This window comes from Camelus bactrianus, chromosome 6, assembly GCF_048773025.1.
Source record: "Camelus bactrianus isolate YW-2024 breed Bactrian camel chromosome 6, ASM4877302v1, whole genome shotgun sequence".
NCBI lineage: Eukaryota > Metazoa > Chordata > Mammalia > Artiodactyla > Camelidae > Camelus > Camelus bactrianus.
This window is the reverse complement of record NC_133544.1, coordinates 11,264,788-11,287,750: the sequence shown is the minus strand read 5'-3', so window position 1 is coordinate 11,287,750 and position 22,963 is coordinate 11,264,788. Positions and strand designations below refer to the sequence as shown.

Below are 22,963 nucleotides of genomic sequence, written 5' to 3'. Positions count from 1 at the left end.
AACACTATGATCCAACAGGTGAACGGGAGACAACTACATGACAACCAATCCAGCAGCAATAAGCACACCAGTGCCCAGACTGTGATCTCTAACTATCATTACTATAGGGAAGGAAATATACAAGATAGGCCTGAAAATTCTTATTATATGAGAAAGAAGGGCTTCAAAAAGCTACTGCAGTCATTTCAGAAGCCTGGGAGTCAAGTTCCAAAGGTTCCCACCCACTAGTCCAAAGTGGGTCAACTTGAGTATCAATACAAATAATAATTACAATGGACAAATAAATGAACTATGTTTTAATGGGTTAGTTTACAGTGACACTTCAGAAACAACCAACCAATTGGTTACCTTTGGAGGAAGGATACTATAAAACTAACTCATTTTAAAAACTGTTAAAAGGAAAGAAATATTTATTCTGCTTTTTCTATATGAACCATACTTCAGGATAATCAAATAATTGGTTAAGAAAAGTCTATTTGTATAGAAGTCCTTCAGCTAATAAATGAAGGAATGATGGGAATCCAGTATCACCATTTTGCAATCTTTAATGAAATAATGAACTAGGCACTGATCATCAATAGCTACCCAAATCACAGAAAGAGAGCCAAGTGCCACACCATCTGTGAAGAGTCTTCCATCCTCCCCAAATCAACCTGCATCTGATCAAGCCTCTAGATCTAAGGACCAGTCTATTGCATATCCAGGGTTCAGAGGGAAAAAGAAATGCAACAAGCAAAATCCAGAATGTGGATGATCCATTTTCTTCAAAACAATAAATCAAGGGAAAAATAAAGTGGAGAAGAAAACTACAGCTATATTTAAGAGACATATCAATCCAATAAAATCAATGAACCATATTTCAACCTGGTTTAACTGTAAAAAAAAAAAAAAAAAAAACAAACCCCAGAAGAATCAATCAAGGAGACTGAACACTGGCTGGCAAGTTGATGTTATTAAAGCAATGTGATTATATTTTTATGTGTGATTATAGTATTGTGGCTATATATACATATATGTATATATATATTTAAAGGGTCTTTGTTTTTAAAGATTTTACTTTAAAAAATCTACAAAGAAAATGATAAGATGCTTAATATTTTCTCAAGATACACTGGAAAAGGAAGTGGGCAGGGTACAGGTAAAACATGACCAGCCATGAGATATTTGCTGGAGCTGAGTGAAGGGTACATGAGGGTCCATCACAGTATTTTTTATACTTGTTTATAAGAAACAAAAACTTGTTTAATAAGAAAGTTATGTTTTGTTCTGTTTAAAGGAGGGTATAATCAACTATATCATCAAATAAGATGAGGTCAAAGAAAGACTAAGAATTGAACACTGGCACTGGCAAATATGGAGGTCACTGGCAATGCTGAGAAGAGGGTTTTTCAGTGACATGTTGGTTATGACAGTGTAACCGGAATGAGTTCATGAACAGAAGACAACACACTAGAAATGATTCTAAGGAGAAAATAAAAATGATAGACAGCTAAAGTTTCCTGGCATTAAAAGAAGCCTTTTCTTTCTAATCAATGGAGAGAAAAAGCACTTACTTCTCTGCTGACAGGAGTAATACAGGAAAAGAGAGGGGAAACTGATCACATAGGAGAGTGGAGAGACAAAAGCAGGAACAAAGGAGTAGGTGGGACGAGCTGGGATCTAGCCCCAAAGTGGAGGGGTTGGTTTTGGTTAGGAGCAGGGGACAACAGGCTCAACGCACAGGCAGAGATAGAAGTAAGGTGACAGATTTACTCATGGAAAAATGAAGAAGTTTCTTTTAACTGCTTCTGTTTTCTTAATAGAATATAAAGGAAGGCCATAAGCTGGCAGTCAGGAGCAGGGAGGGCAGTGGTTAGAGGTTTGAAGGGAGAAGTTGTGAAGTCATCATCTTGGACAGTGGCACGTGAATATACCAAGAGAACTCATTAGGGGTGTCAAGCAGCACTAAAGACTCATTTGAAATTTGCTATCATAAATTTAGAGCAAAAGCAGTCATACTGTACATCTTTAGCCATGTTCAGATGCTCTGATGGAGGACTGGACAAGCCCAAGATTCAGTTTCAACTGGAGTTGGGATTTTGTCATAAAAGTATAATGGAAGGAGAGAGGGAGAATGGAATTGAGAAACACAACAGTGATTACAGTAATGATGGATTATAGAAAATAAGCAGGCTAATACAGGAATTAAGGATATAAGGGTAATGCTTAGGCTCTGTGGTATGGTTAAAAAATCGTTGGAATAGAAAAAATAGAAAATAATATGGTATAAAGACAGAAGGCAATAATCAAAGAGTAGGGTGCTTATAAGTGGAATTGGAAGGTGGTATAGCAGCAAGGCAAGAGTGAAGACAATGATCTTTGAAAGTAAGAAGCAAGAGATTGAACTGGATTGATTTTTGACATGGAAATCACCAAGAATGATGAAAGGATTTGAAGCAGAGAAATGACAGCAAGTCAGATTCTAAAATCTTCAGTGGGAAAGGAGGAAGATGACAGATGACTGCAAAACAGCAGGGGGTAGAGTTTAAGCTAGCGGTATGTATTTCAAGGGAGCTGGAGTTTTTAGGGAAGAAGTGTGGCCTAGAAGGGGCAAGAAGAATACCTACCCCTCCCCTTGGCTCTGTGGTACATGGGAGACAAAAGAGCCACTACTTAGAGGGGCTGCAAAGGAAGCAGCATCCTCAAGGGAGGGCCAGGTGTCAGCGAGAACCCTAACTCAGCAGCATCATCCAAATCACAGCCTAAAGTTCCCATAAAGTAAAACATAAAGACTACTTCCCTGCCACTGCCATAGAAACAGTACTGTTACACTCAAGTCTAATGAGATGGTTTTATTTAGCTGCTTCAAAGGATAACTTAAGATGTTCAGTCTTTACTTACCTTCCTGTTGTAACTGAGCCAAGAAAAGTGCAAGGTATGTGTCTGATATTAATTCTGGACCCGTCAAGAGAGAATTCAAGTTGAACCACTGGAAAAAAAAAATTGTCAATATTTAAGTTAGTGCACATTGTAATAAAGGAGTTTAATATGTTAAGAATAGATACCACCCATCTAAACTTAGAAAGACTGTCTAAACACTGAAAACATGTCAAATTGAAATTTTCAAAAATTATATAATATGACTTTTAAAAACTGAAATAGAATGTTGCAGATTTATCACTATTAAATGTTTTCAAAGTTTGCTTTATGCCATAAATTATGAACTCTCCACCCAAGGAAAAGAAACTGGTAGCTAGTACTTCACAGTATCTTTATTGATAGCTATAATTAAATCTTTTTCAAAGCATCAGTCCAACAAAACCTAATCTAATCACATTATATTGATGTGGGAGAAAAATGACAACTACCTGGTTTTCCCACTGCTGATAATTTTGGTCAAAAGATTTCAATTGTGAGAAAGCCAGACATTCCAGGAGGAGAATCTGTAACTGCCAACTTATTTTAAAAAGTTCACTAAACCACTATCACATGTACATTATTTGGTCACTACTTCACTGGAGTCCTAATTTAACCCACAAATAAAAAAGTTTCAGAAGTTGTTGTCAGCCTCATGACCAACTACTTTTCTTGGATTTTGACAGAGATAATAATACTTTTCTCAGTCATCTTTTTCATTACACAGGCACCTCAGACTAAAGACTCTACGGTGAAAAATACAATTTTAAACAAAAATATAAACTGGAACCAAGGATAATAAGCCATAATATGACATTTCCTGTATTTATCAAAGATAATTAAAAATGTATAAATTCAATTTTAAAGAACTAATATTTTGAAAAACTCAAAATAATAATGTAAGTTTACATGCAAATCAATAGAAAGGAACTTCTGGAATCTAAGTCTGCAGATCTTAAAAAAATCCAGCGATTACTTCATGCAGAAAAAGCGAAGACTACTTGATCATAATTTTTCTTAAAGATGTAACTAAAACCCACAGGTTAAATAACCTTGGCAGTGTCCTGCTCTGGTTTTTCTCTATAGTTGACTCCCACTTGGGCCAATCTCTATCGCACCACACTGCCTGTCTTGCTCTTTGCTCCTCAGGAGGGATCTTAAGAAATAACCACTTAAGATGAAGCTGCTTCTAGGCAGCAGACTTAAAAGACAATGGCAGGGTTTTTGTTTTGAACTACCTTTTATTGATTTAATTCAATGCACTCTTTCTGGATTTTCTTTTCTTTTTTTTTGTTTTGTATTATTTTATTTTTAAAAACAGCTTTATTAAGGTATAATTGAAATGCAGTAAGCTGCACATATTGAAAGCATACAATTTGAAAAGGTTTAACATAAATAAATACCCATGAAACCATCACCACAACCATGAGAGTACACATATTCATCACTGCCAAGTTTCCCATGCCCCTTGCCATCCTCCTCTTTCACTGCTCCTTGCCCTCCTCATCCCTGGGCCAACACCACTGGTCAATGTGCCTTCTGGCACTAAAGCTTAGTTTGCGTTTTCTATACTTTCATATAAATAGAATGATGCAGTATATATTATTTTGTGTCTAGCTTCTTTCATTTGGCATAATTACTCTGAAATTCATCCACGTCACTGTATATATCAATTAGCCATTCCTTTTTATTGCATTAGCCTGTTTTCAATAATACTCTTTCACAGAGTCAAAATTCTAAGAAAAAGGACTTTAACTGTTTCAAAAATGGTAGCGTGTATACAAAGATCACTTTTAAAAGATAACATTTTAGATACTTTTTTTGATTTTAAGGCTTGTTCAAGACACATTCCTCTTTTTTTTTTGGTGGGGGGAGATAATTAGGATTTTGTTTATTTTTTAATGGAAGTACGGGGGACTGAACCCAGGACTTTGTGCATGCTAAGCACGTTCTCTACCCCTGAGCTACACCCTCCACCCACCATGTTCTTTTTTTTTTTTTAATAGAAATGATTTATGTAGATATATTACATGGCATTTTGGAATGAATAACTTTGCTATGTTAAAGCAAACATGGTTGAAAACTTTTATTCAAGCTGGGACACTATTTCAGGCTTTGTGACACTGCTGTGCTTAATACAAATCTATGAAAATAGTAGTTAACTGACAGAACATCTTTGTCACATAAAAACTCAAAAGTAACCATGGATGTACTGCCTTAAATAGAGAATTTTACTTATGTCCTATCTATCTAGGTTGACACCATGCCACATACACACATTATTGGTGAGTTTCTTCATCTTTAAGGCACCAGTCCCTTACACTTTAGTTGCAAAAGGGGTGCAGAATGAGAAAAAAGGCAGAGAAGGAGCAGAACCATTACCTGTTTTCCTAATTTTCTAACCGTAAACCAGTGTTCTTTATAATTGCATATAAATGATCTTTCATTTCTAGAAAAAGGAAAAAATAAACATACAATATTAAGTTGAAATATTTCATATTCATTTAGTTTGTCTACTGGCAAATATCATACAAAACGTGGTAATTTAGGATTATGTTTACAGTTTCAAGTACCACTGATTTAAAAAAAAAAAAAAAAAAAACAGTGTGGATCTCAGTGTAGGTCAGTGATGCCAGAACAACGGCACTACACCCCGCCTGAGGGTCAGCTCTGGGCCGCCAGACACCGCGGTGTCAGGAAGCCTCAGCGGCAGATGCTCACGGGCAGGCCCAAAAGGTGCATTAGCAAGACCTGAGGGAATGAAGCAGGGAACATCAAAACAAAAGCATGCAAGATTTAGTTTGCTTCTTAAGAAAGCATAACTTTAAAAATCAGATATAGGAAAAGAAACGTAGGAAAAACAAAACACAATCTTACATAGGATCGATCCTCAGCCTCTGATACTCTGGACTGTTAAACAGGATTAGTTCTAAACCCCAAACTTTCAAGGCATTGCTTATAACCTGTTAAAAAAAAATTGCAACTTTAAAAAATTCCAAATGTAAGTAGTGTAACCATGTTGGTTGTGTGAACAATTGTACCTCATATACAAATTTCCCCAGAAGTCTGTGGTTTTAAAAAAGTGTGTGTGTGTGCGCACGCGTATGCAGATATATCACTAAACTCATAAATAACACACAAATAAAGCATTAAAAGAGTGCTTTTACACTAAGTTTCTGGAATGGAACTCATACAATTCCTAGATAAAACTGCCTCAAAAATCCAGATATATATTCTATCCAGTAAGTGCTAGCCTGAAAATCAGGCCACTGTATTGTACACATGTGATGGTTTAGCTGCTACAGGTCCTGCTTCAGGAAAGTTCTATTTGACCCACTACCTGGTATATCAGTAACAGGGATAATTTCATGTCTATTAAAATGAGTTCCTTCTGGGAATTTAAACTGAAGCTTTCATAAACGTTAAACTTCTATTATCATGGGTTCATAATTTGTACGAAGAAAACCCAAAAGGTAAACCAGATTATTTCAAACTGAGAAAAAAATGGGAAATTTCTGAAAATTCACTATCTACCCTCTAAGGTAGCCAACAAAGCAGCAAGTGAACCAGGTGCGAGCACAGACAAAAAGTGCACTTGGCCTGGTGGACAAATGAGAACGGACGCCAAGGGCAGCGCTAAACAAACAGGAAACAGCGAGCGCTGGGCCATCCGGCAGCCGTTACCTGCACAGCCCACAACGAGGCACTGGCTGGAAATGCTGGTGACCGAGGAGCTCAGCAGAATGCAAACAGATATTTGCAGGAATAGGTCCCTCAAGAGAAGTTCTAATAAACTCCGGATACACCTCAGAGGTGTCAGAAATAGAACAAAAGACCCACAAGTAAGACCAAAGATCAATTTCACAAGTACATAAATATTCACCCATTGAATTCAAGGAGAGCGATAAGCTTAAAAAAAGGAAAAAGGCAAAGCCATCGGCCGTAATAAAGGAATCCAAACCTGGGAGGCTGATTTAAATGTAGAGCTTTTTTAAAGGAGATTATTTAATTTGCATTTGGATGCTAATAATCATAAGTCCAATAAGTCATCATGTTGTTTCAGACTTCGAAAAAGCCCTAAAGATTCTACCATCCTAATTTTCATGTTTATCTATATAAAAATCTAGTACTCTGGAGCACAATCTTATTCTTAGACACAATCAATTGGAGGAACTTCTGAAGGTCATTACAGTGACTAAGAAAGGCTGTAAAGATATTCACATCAAGCCCGCCCTGAGCTTAAACAATGCCTGGGACGTAAACAACACTTAGTACATGCCTGTGATTACTTACTTGAATAGAGAAAAAACCACTGTCATCCATATTTCCAGAAGGCTGCTGTTGAATTTGGATAGGTAGTTGGGACGGGGGTAGAAGATGGAGAGAGAAGGATAAAATGTCATTAGTGTGCATATTTAAAATCACATCTTGTGCATTCCCATCTACAAAGTCAAGAGCCGAGTTATAATTAACAAGTCAGATCTACATAAGAATGGTTCATCCTTTTCTACACAGTACCCACACTTAAGATAAAAGAAAAAAAACATCATTTAGTGAGTTTGAAATCAGTACCTGTAAAAATGTGCGATAGTCTTCGCTAGTAACTCCTCCTTCTGCCATTCTCATCCTCTCTTCTTCATCGAGCTGATGTGCAATTGAAGATAATTCCACAGGGCTAAAGTATTCTCCTTGCAATAGGTTATTCAAGCAATGCTGAGCACAAAGTGAGCCTTCTTGCTAATATTTCCAAAAGAAAAAATTCAATTTTGTGATTTGTTAAACAGATTTGTACAGTATCTTTCCCTAAAGAGGAATTTAATCATTAACTTCTTAACACAGTCAATCTAACATTTTAAGCTTCAGACAAGCATGATTAACACAGATATACACATTTTCATTTATTACCATTTATAATTCTACCATTATTGAAACTACAATTATTCAGCCATATGATCAAAAACTTGAGAATGATTTATATCAAACAAACATATCATCTATCAAATACACCAAATCTCATATTTTACTAAAAACTACTCTATAATAAACATTTAGGCTCCCTCACTTTCAGTGCCTAAAATAAATACATTTTTGGAGATTCTATGCTGAAAGGAAATTTAACCCCTAGAACATTTGTTCTTTTAACAAGATAATCTCTACTCTATCTAAATGCTTGTTCATAGAATTTCAAATCCATAAACAGGTGAAGAATCTCAAGAACTAAGTAAGAAAAATTCTGTTTGATGTTTATGAAGACATGTAGCTACAGAGCCAAGGTGCTCTTCAAGGAACTCCACAGAAAATGTACACAGCATGGTGCAATGAGCAAAACTGTCCAAAACCCACCCCTGGAGCTCATTTCTGGACAAGCCAGCAAGGGGGCTGCATCCAAGCTCAGCTCTCCAGGGGGCTGTTGGCTTCTTGTTATGGGGGTGGGGAGAATACGACTTCCCCTCAGCTCAGGGTCTTTGGGTCTCGGCTGCTGGCTTTCTCACACAACTGGCACCAAAATCTAAATCCAGGCTGCCTGGAACTAAGCAGCCTGCTTATTAGCTGCCTCCCCTCAACAAGGCTGCTTTCGTTCTCCCTGCAGGAAGGGAGACAGGTGGGTGGATGCGATCCCTCCCTGTGAACCCAGCCCCAGGTTTGTCTCTCTGTGGGATGATGGCAGACAGCAGAGCATCTTCTGCTACCCCAGCCCTCTAAATTCTCCATTTCCCCAGTAAAGTCTGCTCCTTAACCAAGCCTGTCTGATATCCTGCAATTTGCCCCAAGTTATGTCACACACAGATCTGAGTAACACCTTGCAAGACATGTATTTTTCCTGATGAATTAATTTTCTAGGAACAAAGTTCAGCCACCGCAAAAGATATAGGACATATGTGTATAATGGAACAGGAAGGCAGCCCTGAGACAGTCCGCGTGTGAGACGGGGGCTGAGACAAGTTTACCTCCCTGTTTTGGTATGGAATATGGAGTGAGTAGCTCGAAGCTAACGAAGACACTATCTATCCCTCAAGTCACAGCCACGATGGTGAGAGAGGACTTCTCTCCACCTTTCTCCTTCTACTGTATTCCTATTGCTAGAAAGCAACTTCTCCTGAATAATACAATGCAAACTGGAGGGAATACACAGATGCTCTACTTATATTCTGTTGAAAAGGGGATAGCCAGATGGATAAAAGGCACAAAAAAGTGCTCAGCGTCATTAACCATCACAGAAACAATATGTTACTACTACACACTCTCCAGAATGGCTAATGGCTAACATGCTGGAGAGGATTACAGACATCAAAACTATTACATACTACTGGTGGAAATGTAAATTAGTATAACCACTTTGGAAAACTATTTGGAATATCTACTAAAGCTTAACAGATACCTACCCCATGGCTTTGCAATTCCACCCCTAGGTGCATAACGTAAATGACAGAAATGCGAACATACGTTCATCCAAAGACATGTGTAAGAATGTCCACAGAAACACTATTTGTATTGCCCCCAAACTGGAAACTACCCAAATATCCATCACAGTAGAATGGGTAAATTGTGTTACATTCACAAAAGAATACTACATAACAAGGACAAGGAGTTAACTACAGCTACCTGCAGCAATACGGGTGAACGTTATTAACGTTAAATAAGAGACAGACTCAGAAGAGCACATGTTGTATGATTCTTTTTACAAAACCTCAAAAACAGGCAACTAATTAATCGATGCTGTTAGAATTCAGGATAGCGGTTACCCTCGCAGGGTGGAGGGAGAGTCAGTATGATGTAAGAGGACATAGAGGGCTTATAGAACGCAGGTAAATGTTCTGTGACTTGATCTAAGTATTATTTACACACTTGTGTTCACTTTGTGAGAATTCATTGATCTGTACTCTTATGATCTGTGTGCCCCTACATTTGCTATCCTTAATAAAAAATTTTAACAACAACAAAGTTTCTACTAACATACAGCTATTTCTCATGATGAGCTAGCTAATAGCGTAACCAGATTAGATTTTCTGAGAACAGTCCTAATGTAAATCTTCTATCTGCTGTCAAGCTACATGCCTCAGCTTGGGGCTCTCACACTATGGTCACCATAGATAATATTACATAGAGAAATAGTGAATCCAAATATTTGATGTAAAAATTCTTTCTATAAAAAAGTAGCATTAAAATACCAAAAAAAAAAGCACTTGAAACCAAACCTTGTCTACGTAAAACTGTATTGCTTTAGGATACATCAAGTAGTTTTGTAATTCTAGTATGACTTAATAGAAGGAAAGAACAAATTGTTCAGTCCAAACTTAAAGTCAAATCACTTTTTAAAGTCACAAGATGAATCCAATTCTACAAGGACCAAAAAAATTGTAAAATGGCCCCACCAAAGATTACACTTTTCCAGGCCTGCCCCCTCCCCGCCAACCAAACTACCCCAACCATCTCCTCTTTCTCCTCAAGCTTTAACCCAAGATAGTAATTCATTTTGCTACAGTCAAAGTTCAATGGTAATCAAATTCTATGTTTTCAAGCCCAGACTTTATTGTGCTGGATCAGAGGATGAACAAACTGCATCTTCAGTTTTACTGAGATACCTCACAAGACCACAAAGGGTAACTGCAACCAAATCATTCCCTCACTGTCGCCAAAGTCTTCCGGACTAACCAGAAACTAGTTCAAATTCCCAGAGACACTACTGCCTACAACAGAAACCAGGCATAAACCCAAAAGGTACACTCAGAAGTGGCCTAACTGGGGCCACACAATCAACCCAGCAGCACTTTTTCATCTCATCTGAGTAATAATAAGGCCAAACCCCTTATTACGAGGTTTGGCAAACACAAGCATCTGAATAACAACAACGGCCAGCTCTTCTCCAGCACCATGTGCCAGGTAGCATTCTAAGCACTCATGACTCTGAGATGGACACTTTATTATCCTCAAAGACAGGGGAAGAAACTGGAGCACAGAGATTATAAGTAACTTGCCCAAGATAGTTAACGGCAGAGCTGGAATTCAAACCCAGGTAGAGGTTTCAAGTCTGTACTATCACTTCCTCAAGCCACTTATTTGGAACTTGGTGATTCCTAAACCTCAAATATCCTAAAGATGGCAAAGGACCAGAAATCTCTCAAACACACACACACACACACACACACACACACACACACACACACAGTATGTCATATTGTCAGCATCTTCCCAGTATTTTCATTAATTTTAAATATAATCCCAATAAGTTTGGTTATCACCCTCAGTTTATATCACATAAAAGTACCAATTCAGATGGCACAGTTACCTCACCAAGAACAGTCAGCAATAGAAACAGAAATAACAGAAAGCAGGCACCAGGAAACAACAACAACAAAACAAACTCCAACAGTTGGTAACCAGCTGGTATTAGGGTTTAAGTTAGGGATTGGCAAACTCTAGCCCTTTGGCTATGGTTATAGGTGCTTTTCGTACTCTTGAAATACGCCTGAAGAACTTTATAATAAGAGCCTTCATTTGCTAAGTACCCATTAGTTGATGGTAAGGGTAAATGTGTCCCTGAAGCATCTTTAAGTCTACATTTATGCTGATAATTCAGAGTGACTTCTTTCAGGCAAGTAGACTCTCATTAGTCTAGCTCCCAGCTTCTTTTGATCCCATGGTTTAATAGTTACCTTCACGGAAATCTATCCAAACCAGCTAACAATCAAAATTGTTAAAAATACATACACACTGTATAATTCTCAAGAAGTGATGTGTGAAAATTTTAAGTCTTCAGTGTTGAAACATCTGGTCCTACACCAAAGCTTTTGAGAATTAGTAATAAAAATATGTCCATGCAGGGTTCTCTTCATCCAATCTCCCTAGCCAAGCAACTAAATTTCTCTTGTCCAAGATTCATACATCATGTCAGTCAAAAGATTAGTCATAACCATATACCACTGAGTCCTTCCTTGCCCACACCTAAAAATTGGTCTATTCTAGTGCCAAAACTTTCTAAAATGTTTTCTATAAAGAAAAGCATTACGTAACAATTTGTTTTGATTTATACTGCACTTCTTTTGTCTTTGATTGCGTGTGAGAATTTTTAAATGGATAAATGATCATTTACAAGTATTTAACAAAACAAAACCCCACGTTTCCTAATAAATAACAGCCTCACCAGCAACCCTTTCCAAACATGAAACTATTATGAAATAAGATACGTGCCAAAGTTGTTCTGAGAAAGGCTTTACTCACACCCAAATGGTTTGATAATTGGATGCGAGAAAAGACGAGTTTCTCCACATGCCACTAACATTACCTTCAAGTGAATGGTCACGCAAGAATCAAAGCAAAACAGGCTAGGCGGACAGCAATAAATTTTTTCAAGCCACCCTTAATACCTAGTAAGAAAGCTGACTTCTTAATCCAGAAAGATGCGACTACCAAAAGAAATGAAGCCCAAACATCTCGTAACAAAAACTCTTGTGACGACTTCCCCATTCACGGGCGCATGGGGTTTCCTGCTTCACTTCCCTGAGTGTCAGGCCCTCCATGGAACAAGCCAAGGTCCCTGCCCTCGAGAGCTCACGGACCCAGTGCAGAAGGACATGAACATAACCCCAGAGATCTAAGTGTATGAGAGATTCCAATATAGAATTGAGGAGCCCAGAGAAGGAAAAGTTAATTCTTCCAAGGGGCAGGGCTGGGAGAGTGGGTGGAGTTGGGAAGAGGAGAGGGAGGTGTCCAAGAGGTGACCAGCTAGAACCTAGAGAATGGGGGAGAGGGACTGGAGAAGAAATCCCACGGAAAGTGGAGGGGAAGTGCAGAAGCCACCCCCTCTCTCGTGCCCCGAGGCGCCCCTGGCCCTGCCCTTATTCCCTCCCGGCTCCCCAGACATCCCGGGCCCCGGGCTCCTCGGGCACCGGCCGTAGAGGCGGAGGGCGCGACGGGGGCATCAGTGGAGCTCCCCTCCGGATGAAGCTCCTCCCGCTCGGCGAAATCGGGATGAGAGCGTCCCGGGCCCCACCCAGCTCCCCCGGAGGCAGCAATACCGCGCCCCACGCCCGCCGCCGAGCCGCAGACAGCTCCCCACCGAACGCGGACACTCACTTTCTCGTGGAAGATGGACTCCATGTTTATTTGTCTGGAGCCAACGGCCCCCGCGCCGAACCACCCCCCACCAGCTCCGCCCCCCGACCCCACCCCTCCGCCCACCCTGCCCCGCCCCTCCTCGGGCCGCCCCTGCCCACGAGCCTCGCGCAGACCAATCACCCCCGAGAATGCGAGTCACGTGGAGAGAAGAGCGCGTGAACGCTGGGGCGGTAAACTTGGGGTCACGTGATCTTTGTAGCGCGTCCTCCTATCTATGGTTATCCAGCAGGCTTGGGGGATGCTGCAGCGCCGCCTGACGTATGGAGGATCATCTCCTCTTCCCATCCATTGCTGTGGATTCCTAGGCTTCTAGGGGTCTGGATAAGGACCATCCAGGTTCTATGTTCTTGTTTTCCGTTTTACCTTGTACTTTCTATCATATTTGCATACAGTTATTTAATATCTCTCTCCTCCTCCCTCGCAGAAACTCTAAGCGCTTGTGTAAAAATGAGAGTTAGTATTTATATAGGGTTTACCGTCGGGTGGGCACTCTTGTAAGTGCTTTGCATATATTAACGAATTTAATACAGCAACCTTTGATATAGGGGGTATTATCACTATCTTACACGTGAGGAAACTAAGGCATGGAGAGATTAAGAACAGCACAACCAGTAAGTCCAGACACCTTGTTACTAGTGTTAAGTGGTCTGGCCCTGAAGTGAGGGAGGTAAAAAGTCCAGTAGTGGTCGTGGGAAGTCGGAGGGGGAGGATAGGAGCAGATCTTGCACCTTGAAACCAGGTTGAGAAAGGTGTGCTTTTTAAAGGCAGTGGAGAGCTATGTGGAGTTTTTAAAAGAGACATGATGAGATTTGCATTTTAGAATGATCGCTATGGCTGTAGAAGAGAGTCATTGCAATCAAAGGACTCTTGGGAGAGATGATGGTGTTTGGACTAGGGTGGTGACTTTGAGATGGAGAGATAAGATCATTTTGAGCGATAATTAGCAAGTAGGGAGACTCAACAGAACATGATGAGAGAGTGGGCTCACTAAATTGTGTTGCCATGGAGACTATTGGTGAGCTCCGTGAGTGCAGGTCCAGAGGAACAGAAGGGGCAGAGAGAGTTAAGGAAATGAGACTGCCCATAAGGACCAGGTGCTCAAGGGAGGATTCCCTTACCAGTTATTGAATGTCTCTGCATGTCCCATCCATAGTCTGTACTGAGACAGTCCGTGGTCTTAAGAAATTGTGGCCTAAGTAGGGAAACAGAATATAGTCTCATAAAGTGAAAAAATACTGTTTTTCTGCGTATTTTCTGATTTTTCTTTTTAAAGAAAGCATATGTCTGTGTAGAGAAACGTGTATTTTTTCATGTATGTGCATTACATGAAAGAATATACAGGAAACGCAGAGGTTTCATGTTTGAGTGGGAAGGGAACTAGGCAAATGGGAGAAAAGGGTGAGAGAGGGACTTTTCACTGTTTACAAGTTGAGTGTTGATTTTTGAGCTGATTAATGTATTTTTCTGAAAAAAATATGTGATTGTATCCATGCCCTAGGGCTGCTATAGCAGCCACAACTTACCACAAACTTGGTGATTTGAACCAACAGAAATGTATTCTTTTATTGTTTTGGGGCCAGATGTCTGAACTCAAGGTATTAGCAGGGCTGTGCTCTCTCCAGAGGCTCTAGTGGAGAATCCTTTCTTGCTTCTTTCAGCTTCTGGTGGCTCCTGGTGTTCCTTGGCTTGTGGCAGCCCAACTCCAACTTCTGCCTCTGTCTTTACCTGGCCTTCCTTCTGTGTCTCTCTGTGTTCTCTCCTCTTGTAAACACCAGCCATTGGGTTTACATCCCACCCGAATCCAGGGTGATTTCATGTAGAGATCCTGAACTAAATATATTGGCGAAGACTATTTCCAGACAAGGTCTTTTTTAGTCTTCTGGATGGATTTGAATTTTTGAGGGTCATGATTCAACTCTCTACAGTGATTAATTGCTTACTGGGATGTAAACGACCCAAAATGACCTTATAATTTTGTTCACTGTTAAATCCTTGGCATGTAGAATGGTGCCCAGCAATATTTAGTGATGTTGAATTAATACTAATTGTTTCATTAGGCCTTCCTGACCTATTGAGCATGTGATTAATAGTGAGCATCATGAAAGAAAAGATAAATGCCTGGGAGCCAGAATGCAAGTTTTGGTTTTGGCTTTGCCACTGAAGCCATGTGTGATTTAGGTATTAGATTTGTTGTGGTTCCTATTCTGATAACTCCATTTGATATTTGGGACATCCTAAACTTTAACTTCGTAAGATAACTCTACTGTTCATCAAAACTCAATGACCATACTTTCCAGGAAGTGTTCCCTGCTCTTCAACTAATTTAGGAGTCCCTGTGCTTCTTCTGAGCTCCTGTATGTGCCTTTGTCATACATGGTAGCTTTTGCACAGTATCATAAAAGCTGCTTTAACCATACGTCTTCGCCAATACCCTTTAAATGTCTTGATGCCTGGGTCCATGTCTTATTTGACTTTGTCTGTCTTGTAGCTGATGTCTTTTGAATGAAGTAAGAACACTAGTATCTGGGAATTATTCTTGATTCTTTTGCCCCCATTCTTCCACCTCACCCCTTGTTCCAATCAGTTCTCAAATGCTGTGTGTTTAAGTCCTCTCTCTCCCCTTTGTCTGCATTGCTACTGCTTAGTTCATGCCCTCTTGGTCTCTTCTGTAGCCCAATCTGAGGATCTCTGAATTGGTCATCTGATTACAGTTTCAGTACGTTCAGCTCATAGAGCTGTCAGTGATCTTTGGAAAATGCAAACCTCACCAGTTTTTCCTTCACTTAACAAATGGAATGTTACTATGTATCAGGCACTGGGACTAGAATCAGGAGAGAGACAGTCTCACTTTCATGGTGAGAGAGTGGGGAGTGAGAGAGACAGAAGTGTTAGGGACGACTTTTGGGTTTCTTCCCTGGGCAGCTACTGTGGCAGGAGAGATATTCACTGAGATAGGAAACAACTAGAGGAGAACATTTGGGGAAGAGAAGATAAAGAGTCTACGTTTTATAGATGTTCATCTAAGAGACATTCAAGTACTTATGCTGAGTAATGTGTGTATATCTATACATATGTATAAATGGTTTGGCTGTAGAATGGGGAGTTGTTGGCATAAAAAAGGGAACTGAAACCACAGGAGTGAAAATAATTATTTGCGGAAGAGGAAGGGAATGAAAAGAGGATCTGGCCAAGCCCTGAGGGTAGAGAAGGAATAGCCAAGGGCAGCAACAGACATTGACTGCTCCTTTAAACATTTCCTTCCCAGGGCTTCCATAACATTACCCCCTCCTGCTTTCCCTCCCAAAACCAAATATTTCAACAGAATATCAGACGTTTGACATTTTAAAATTTATGTGTCAGCTTAAGCGTCCTGAGTTCTGAAAAGGATCAGTGATAAAGGAGTATCATTTCATTGTAATTTTGCTTCTCTTAAATTCAGTCTCACCTAAAACAAAATTTGTTTTCCAATGAGATAGCTGAATATAACAGATTACATTAAGTATATACCCAGGAAACTATCACCACGATCAAGAAAATGAACATACTATACACAAGTTTCCTTCCCTTCCATGCTACACCCCACTCCAGGGCAGCCACTGATCTGCTTCGTTACTATAGATTAGTTTGCAGTTTTTAACATTTTATATAAACTGAATCACAGTGTATGCTTTTTGTCCGGCTTCTTTCATTCAGGATTATTAATCTGAAATTCATCTGATATATTCTTTTTATTGCTGAGTAGTATTCTATTATATGGATTTGACACAATTTATCAATTCATTGGTTGACAGACATTTGGGTTATCTCTAATTTTTGGCTATTAACAAATAGAGCTGCTGTGAACATTCACGTAAGTCATTGCGTGGCTATGTGCTTTGTTTTCAGTAAATACCTCAGAATGGAACAGCTGAGTCATATGGTAGATATATATTTAACTGGAAACTGCTCAACTGATTTCCAAAGCAGTACAAATTCTGGCAGCTACATTTTCCATTCCTGTCAGCAGTGTTAGTTCCCATTGCTCTATGCCCTTGCCAACACTTGGTAAAATCAGTCTTCTTAATTTTAACCATTCTCATATGTCTGTAGTGGTTTTAATTTGCATTTGATTTGAGCATCTTTTATGTGCTTATGTGCCATTCTCAAATCTTTTTTTTGGGTGAAGTGTCTTTTATTTTTTGAAAATTGGGTTGTCTTCTTATTACTAAGCTATCAGTTCTTTATATATTCTAGATATAAGTTCTTTGTGTATATCTCACAAATATTTCTAGTCTGTGGCCTGCATTTTCATTTTCTTAAGTGTTTTCTGAAGAGCAAAAGTTTTTAATTTTGATAAAGTACAGTTTCTTGGTTTTTAAAGCTTGTTCATGCTTTATATGCAGTATTTAAGAGATCTTAGCTAAACCTAAGGTCACTAAAATTTTTAGCTATTGACGATTACCAAATAAAATCCTAGCATCATTCTTTCAAAGTGCCTTTGAAGCACATGGTTTGAAAAAAACTTTCTGAAAAATTGGGCTATGATTCAGTAATTATTTTTAAATTACTAAGTGTGACTGTTAGTTGAAATGTGAAAGATTACTGCAGCACAAAAAGAATCACACTTCAAATTCTTCAAATTAAATAATGAATGTGTTTTTATTTCTCCCATAATTTAAAAAATGTGAACATCCTGTAATTCAGCCATAGCCTTTACTTCCAGGTGACTTCTTCACGGGGCCTCAATTCCCTATGTGGAAAGAAAGGGAGGAAAGGCAAAAGTGTAAATAAAACTTTTATGAGAGGATAAAAAGGAAAAGTCAGAAGAATGTGAATTCAATATTTTATGTATTAAATTGACCCATTTAAAAGTGTTTATTAGATTCAACATATTCATTCTATTTTCTCATGATTTTAAACTTTTACCACCTCTTCAATTTTATTCTTCCAGATTAAAAACCTGTAATTTCTTACTCTGTCTTTATATGAGAGTTCATTTAATGTTTTCTAGACTCTTTCCAGCTCATTTTATCTTTCTTGAACTCTGAATGTGAACCTCCTCTACACGACTGTGGCTGCTGCTCAGTTCTGGGGTCCTTGAACTTCCTCCTCCCTAGCTGCAAAGCCAGAGGTAGACACGCTGTCTTGCACTCTAATTCTGATGCCAGATGAGCCATCTCCAGAGACACAACGGGACCAGACAGCTGCCATTGCTATTGGACCACTCAACCACCATGTCTAAAGCCTTTAAGCACAGTTGCTGAGAATACAGCACCCAGCCACAATTAGTGCCTCTGATTTCAGCCTCATCATGGCCTAAGACAGTATATGATAATATAGTTAAAGCCGTATATAGAGAAGGCTTTAGTGAGGTGGTTTAAAACTTTCTACATTAAAGTGTACCCTGAATTAAAAAAAAAAAAGAAAGAAAGAAAGAAAACAACTTTTCAAAGATCTGAAATAGCCTGTTCATAAACTGAAGACTTGTTTACATTCCAAAAGTAATCACACAGCTTTATCCAAGGATTAGACAGCAAACAAGATGACAAAGTATCACTTAAATCTAAATGCTCAGGGGGAAAAACTACCCCTTCTGTTTATTTTTGGCACAAATGATACTAAGAATATTTCCAAAAGCTGATTAACTGTTGGTTTAAAAAAAAAATAAAAACTAACCTTTTGAATAAGAGACTCTCATTCCGGAAGGCAGTTAGCTTTTCATCATTCTTTTTGTCTAGATACCATCCAAAGACAAATCCCATAGGGACAAGTATATGTACCCAGTGGTCACGCACAACCTGAAGTAAGCTCATCATGAATGCTATTAAAAAAAATCAGAAATATAACTGCCTTTGAAATATCTTTTAAATAGCATCTGAAACAGGAAGATAGCTTTGAATATAGGGGACAGATGTTAAAAGTATAATAAGCCTCTTTAAATTTGTTTGGCATTAGAATGTAGTATTCTACTTAAAATCTACTTGATGAAGATTATATAGGTGACAATGATTAGTATAAAAATTACACAGCACTAAAGTCAATTTATTACTTTCTATTTGTAGCTCCACCAGTGATCCTATATAACACAGAAATGGAGAGAGTATTAAAAAATTCTACTTGCAAAAGCTGAGTATATGCACCCTCTTAATATTGATTTAGGACTTTTACATGTATAAAATAATTTTAGAACCTCTCACAATGCCAAAACAAACATAATAATACAATTTTTTTCAGAAGCAGAATTCTTTAGATAAAGCTAAATGATTGAAAATTATTTTCACAAAACTAATTTTTAAAGTGAATGAAAAGAAGAGAAATTTAAAAATTCATACTGAATAATGTCACAGTAGATCGGAATATCAATTAAATGACTCTATAAAAGATACGGAGAGAAGGGAACTTACTGTTATAGTGATTACTAGTACCAGAGTCATCATATAGTCTGACATAAAACATAAAATATTATTATTCTTATTTTACAGATAAGAAAACAATTTAACCCAAATAGGCATTACGTGTAGACCTGGAATTCAAACTCAGGTTCACTCCAAAGCTCTAGCTCCTTCAATTATACTGAAATGCCTCTTGTAGAGAATCCCCCTCAAATTGATATTTATGGTACTTAAGACTTCTTAAGTTCTAAGAGTTTCCAAAAGGAAGAAGAGGGGGACTTCAAAGAAGAACTGTTAAGTCATCATATGGAAAATGAATTTGCACTAATTCAATAAAAACACAGTTGAATCGTCAATTTTCTGTAAAAAATTGTACCTAAAGATGAAATCAAAATAAATCTGTATGCACGTGAATCTATAATGAATAAATCATATATAATGGCTGAGAAGACCTGACAACATCTAGAAAGAGAATGCATTACTGCTAACAAAAGTGCTTCTGGGGTTATGCAGACTGGATTCCTGCTTCTCCTAAGACATTCGCTCTCACACACATTCTAATTCTTTATCTCTCAAACTTTACTCACTAGATAAAGGCACTGGGTTAGGAAGTGGACATGAAGTTAAAAGTCACACAATTATTACATACTGTCTTTCACAGAGTGTAATATTACACACAGCAGATTCCAGTCTGAATTATCACTGATCTACAAAATTATGATGTAAGTAAATGAGATGTTTGAAATAACTCCCCAACTGATTTGCCACAACTAGTTCTTGGACATTTAAATGTAAATGTAACCAATCTTAACTTACTCCTAGAAGATGGTGATTCTCTTGGCATTGTGCCTTCCCTTAGTAACATTATTTGCACTTAGATCCTTAAGCACTATTTGATAAACACTTAGGTACTTTCTGTGATTCTGACCAAGTGCCCACCAAGTTAGCCCCTTTATAAACCTGAACCAGTCAAGTATGGGAATAATAATGCATGCCTTAATCAAATAATGTAACCTTGAAAGCACTAAACTACAAAATACTAGACAATATAGGTCCCTGGAGAAGTCCAGGGGTCATCTATTCTCCCACCTGTCCTTATTAGGTCCCTCAAATTTCTTAAGAGGTGTCAAGTCTAACACTCACTATAACTAACTGTTAGATAATTGTATTTAACCAACAAAAGGAACTTGCTGACTCTCAGCCCAATACTTTTTAAATAAGCCCATGGCCACCTGTGGGCTATCCACCATTACTGTTGGCACTCCTCTAACAGGGTCGGAAGCCAATTTTGTCTGGCTTTACTCTGAACAGAAGAGACGAGCCAAGCCCCTGAGGGTCTTGTTGCATAGAGGCTTTCACAGAGACTCTACAGGTAAAGACAGCAGGACTGATAAATAAAAGGATTCTGTATGTTCAGAATCCACAGTTGGATTCAACCACCACGATGGAAGCCTGATTCCATCCCTGAGAGATAAACAGCAAATCTTAGTCCCAGAGGCATTTCATATCACAATTGTACAATCTACTGTTTAATGGCCATTTGTCCTGTATATGTCACTGCAAGACGACCAGGGACGACACAGATTTATGGACATGAGTGAGCTAGAATTTCTTAGAGAATGGAAGTCTAGGCTTGGATAAAGAGTGACATCTACACAAGTGCCCTCAATGGCACTGTACATATTATTAGTGTCCTCTTTATGTGAAGCCTCTCAAGAAAGATTTTGCCTTTACTTCAGAAAGCCTGAAAAAGCCAAACTGGTTTTTATCTTATAGACTTGGGCAATAGAGTAACTGATCATGTACCCTTTGATAACAAAATGATCCAAAATTTTGTCCCTACCTTTAGAAAGAGCTGATTCTTACAACACTCTGTCTGGCATGGTTCTTAATAATTTTCATAATCACCAATTCATGTAATCCTCACACTTCTATCCTGTATTAACTAATACAATGTCCCCGATGCAATAAGAGTATTTTTTTTTTCAAATAAGTAAATTTAGGGACAATCAACTTTCCTAAGGTCACAAACGCTGTAAATGGCAGAACTGGGATTAATACCCAGGCAATCTGGCTCCTTGGTCCAAGCTCTTTATTTGTGCTTTACAGTCTCTTACAGTAAGTATAAAGGTCAACACTTATATTAACCTTAGTCTTAGCTTTATCTCATTTTTCCTAATAAGGGCATTACTAGGAGATATTATGGGTTTGGTTCCAGACTACCAAATAAATAAGGAGGTAAAGTGAGACACAAGAATTTTTTGGTTTCCTAGTGCATTTAAAAGTTGTGTGCAATAGCATTATGTCTAAAAACACAATGTATCCACCTTAATGAAAAAAAAAAACACCTTATTGTTAAAAGACGCTAGCCATCATCTGACAACCAAAGGTTGCCACACATCTTCAATTTACAAACAACGCATTATCTACAAAGCACAATAAAATGAGGTATGCCTGTATTACCTTTTCCTCAACCCAATTTTTTCGCTTAGCTTCTAAAAAGACTATATAGTCTGTATTTTTCTTACGTCCCTCCGAAATCACGTTGGAAAAATATAGATGATTCGACATCAAAAAAAAAAATTCCACTCTCTAATTAGTCCCTACAGCAATTTATATGTATTGATCAAAAAGTGTCGACTTAACCTATAAAAAACAGTACTAGATGCATGGAGAAACTGAACTCCTTGAGGTCTGGAACCCTGTCTTAATGACATAAACACCCTGGAAATCAAGCACAAATGAATATTATCTTTTTTAAATTACGTTTTCAAAGTGCATGTTTTCTGAAATGGTCGGCTCAAGAGGGTTTGAAAATTAGAAGAGAGCAAAGTTAGCTTCCAGTCCTGAGTAAGGAGGAAGACAGAGCCCTTTCCCCACTGCAGCCTAGGAGCCGTGATTCCAGCCGGCTTCCGGCCGGTCCCGCAACATCTAAAGGTGTTTTCCAGTTATGACAGCCTCAGAGTACCCTCCGCCAAAGGAGCCAGGCGGGAAACGTGAGTCCAGCGGTAAGCAACCCCGACTCCCTCTCCTTCCCCGTCTCCTTCGCTCGGAAGCTTGGGGAAGCCGCGCCGCTCCAGCGCCGGGGAGGCCCAGACCCCCCACTTGGACCCCCACCCCCACCCCACCCCACCCCTCCCCCATGTACCCGTCGCTGCCGAGGGCCTTCCCAGAGGTGCACCCTCCCCGCCTGCACAAACGCAGCTCTCGCCGCCTCGGCCGCCGCGAACCCCGGACCCACCTGCGGCCTCGGAGCTAACAACGACCCCACAACCAAGGGCAGCGGCGAGCCCAGCCAGCGGCGCCAGCGGAAGCTGCGGCCTGGGGACCCACCATTCGCTGCGCCCGCTCGAAGAGAGGGGTGGCTCCGGGAAATCCTACCTCTTCGTCCTTTCACTGCTTGACTCTTTCCTGTTTATTTTAGCTTCAACACATTATAAATTCTTTAAAAATAAAACTTCGGCCCCAGGTGACGAGACTTGGTGTAAGCGACACCGCCTTCCTCCAGCTTTGTCCCCCCAACCCCCGAATATGGTATCACCCTGGGTCTCCCCGCCTTAGCGGGTCGCCTCCAGTTTCAA

General features: G+C 39.2%; 2 protein-coding genes across 8 annotated transcripts in view; both read right to left on the bottom strand.

The window, feature by feature from the left end:
- Positions 1 to 13,056, bottom strand: part of ATXN3 (ataxin 3) — a 32,780-nt gene extending 19,724 nt beyond the window's left edge. For all 5 annotated transcript variants that reach the window (XR_012507418.1, XR_012507417.1, XR_012507416.1 and 2 more), the window contains exons 1-6: positions 12,970 to 13,056; positions 7,468 to 7,632; positions 7,189 to 7,233; positions 5,773 to 5,858; positions 5,278 to 5,344; positions 2,881 to 2,968 (exon numbers count right to left, since the gene is read on the bottom strand). Coding sequence is in view for 2 of the 5 variants with exons in the window: in XM_074365117.1 (XP_074221218.1) it covers positions 2,881 to 2,968; positions 5,278 to 5,344; positions 5,773 to 5,858; positions 7,189 to 7,233; positions 7,468 to 7,632; positions 12,970 to 12,993 (475 nt within the window). In the remaining 3 variants the exon portion in view is untranslated. The remainder of the gene's footprint in view (positions 1 to 2,880; positions 2,969 to 5,277; positions 5,345 to 5,772; positions 5,859 to 7,188; positions 7,234 to 7,467; positions 7,633 to 12,969) is intronic.
- A 4,574-nt stretch (positions 13,057 to 17,630) lies between these two features.
- Positions 17,631 to 22,960, bottom strand: NDUFB1 (NADH:ubiquinone oxidoreductase subunit B1). 3 transcript variants are annotated; one of them, XM_074365115.1, is made up of 3 exons: positions 22,764 to 22,960; positions 18,667 to 18,811; positions 17,631 to 17,740 (listed from the first exon to the last, which is right to left on the bottom strand). In XM_074365115.1, the coding sequence occupies exons 2-3, from the start codon at positions 18,804 to 18,806 to the stop codon at positions 17,704 to 17,706; spliced, it is 177 nt and encodes a 58-aa protein (XP_074221216.1). In that variant the 5' UTR covers positions 18,807 to 18,811; positions 22,764 to 22,960; the 3' UTR covers positions 17,631 to 17,703. The 3 variants fall into 3 exon arrangements, with proteins under 3 accessions (XP_074221216.1, XP_074221214.1, XP_074221215.1); XM_074365113.1 differs by lacking the exon at positions 22,764 to 22,960 and adding an exon at positions 22,624 to 22,757; XM_074365114.1 differs by lacking the exon at positions 22,764 to 22,960 and adding an exon at positions 22,531 to 22,664.
- Positions 22,961 to 22,963: the final 3 nt, after the last annotated feature.

Excerpts from the sequence above, each read along its gene's own strand:
- NDUFB1 (XM_074365115.1), bottom strand. The coding sequence starts at position 18,806 with ATGATGAGCTTACTTCAGGTTGTGCGTGACCACTGGGTACATATACTT. Across the intron at positions 17,741-18,666 it reads GAGAGTCTCTTATTCAAAAG|GGAATTGAGGCCCCGTGAAG; the intron begins GTTAGTTTTTAT and ends CTTTCCACATAG.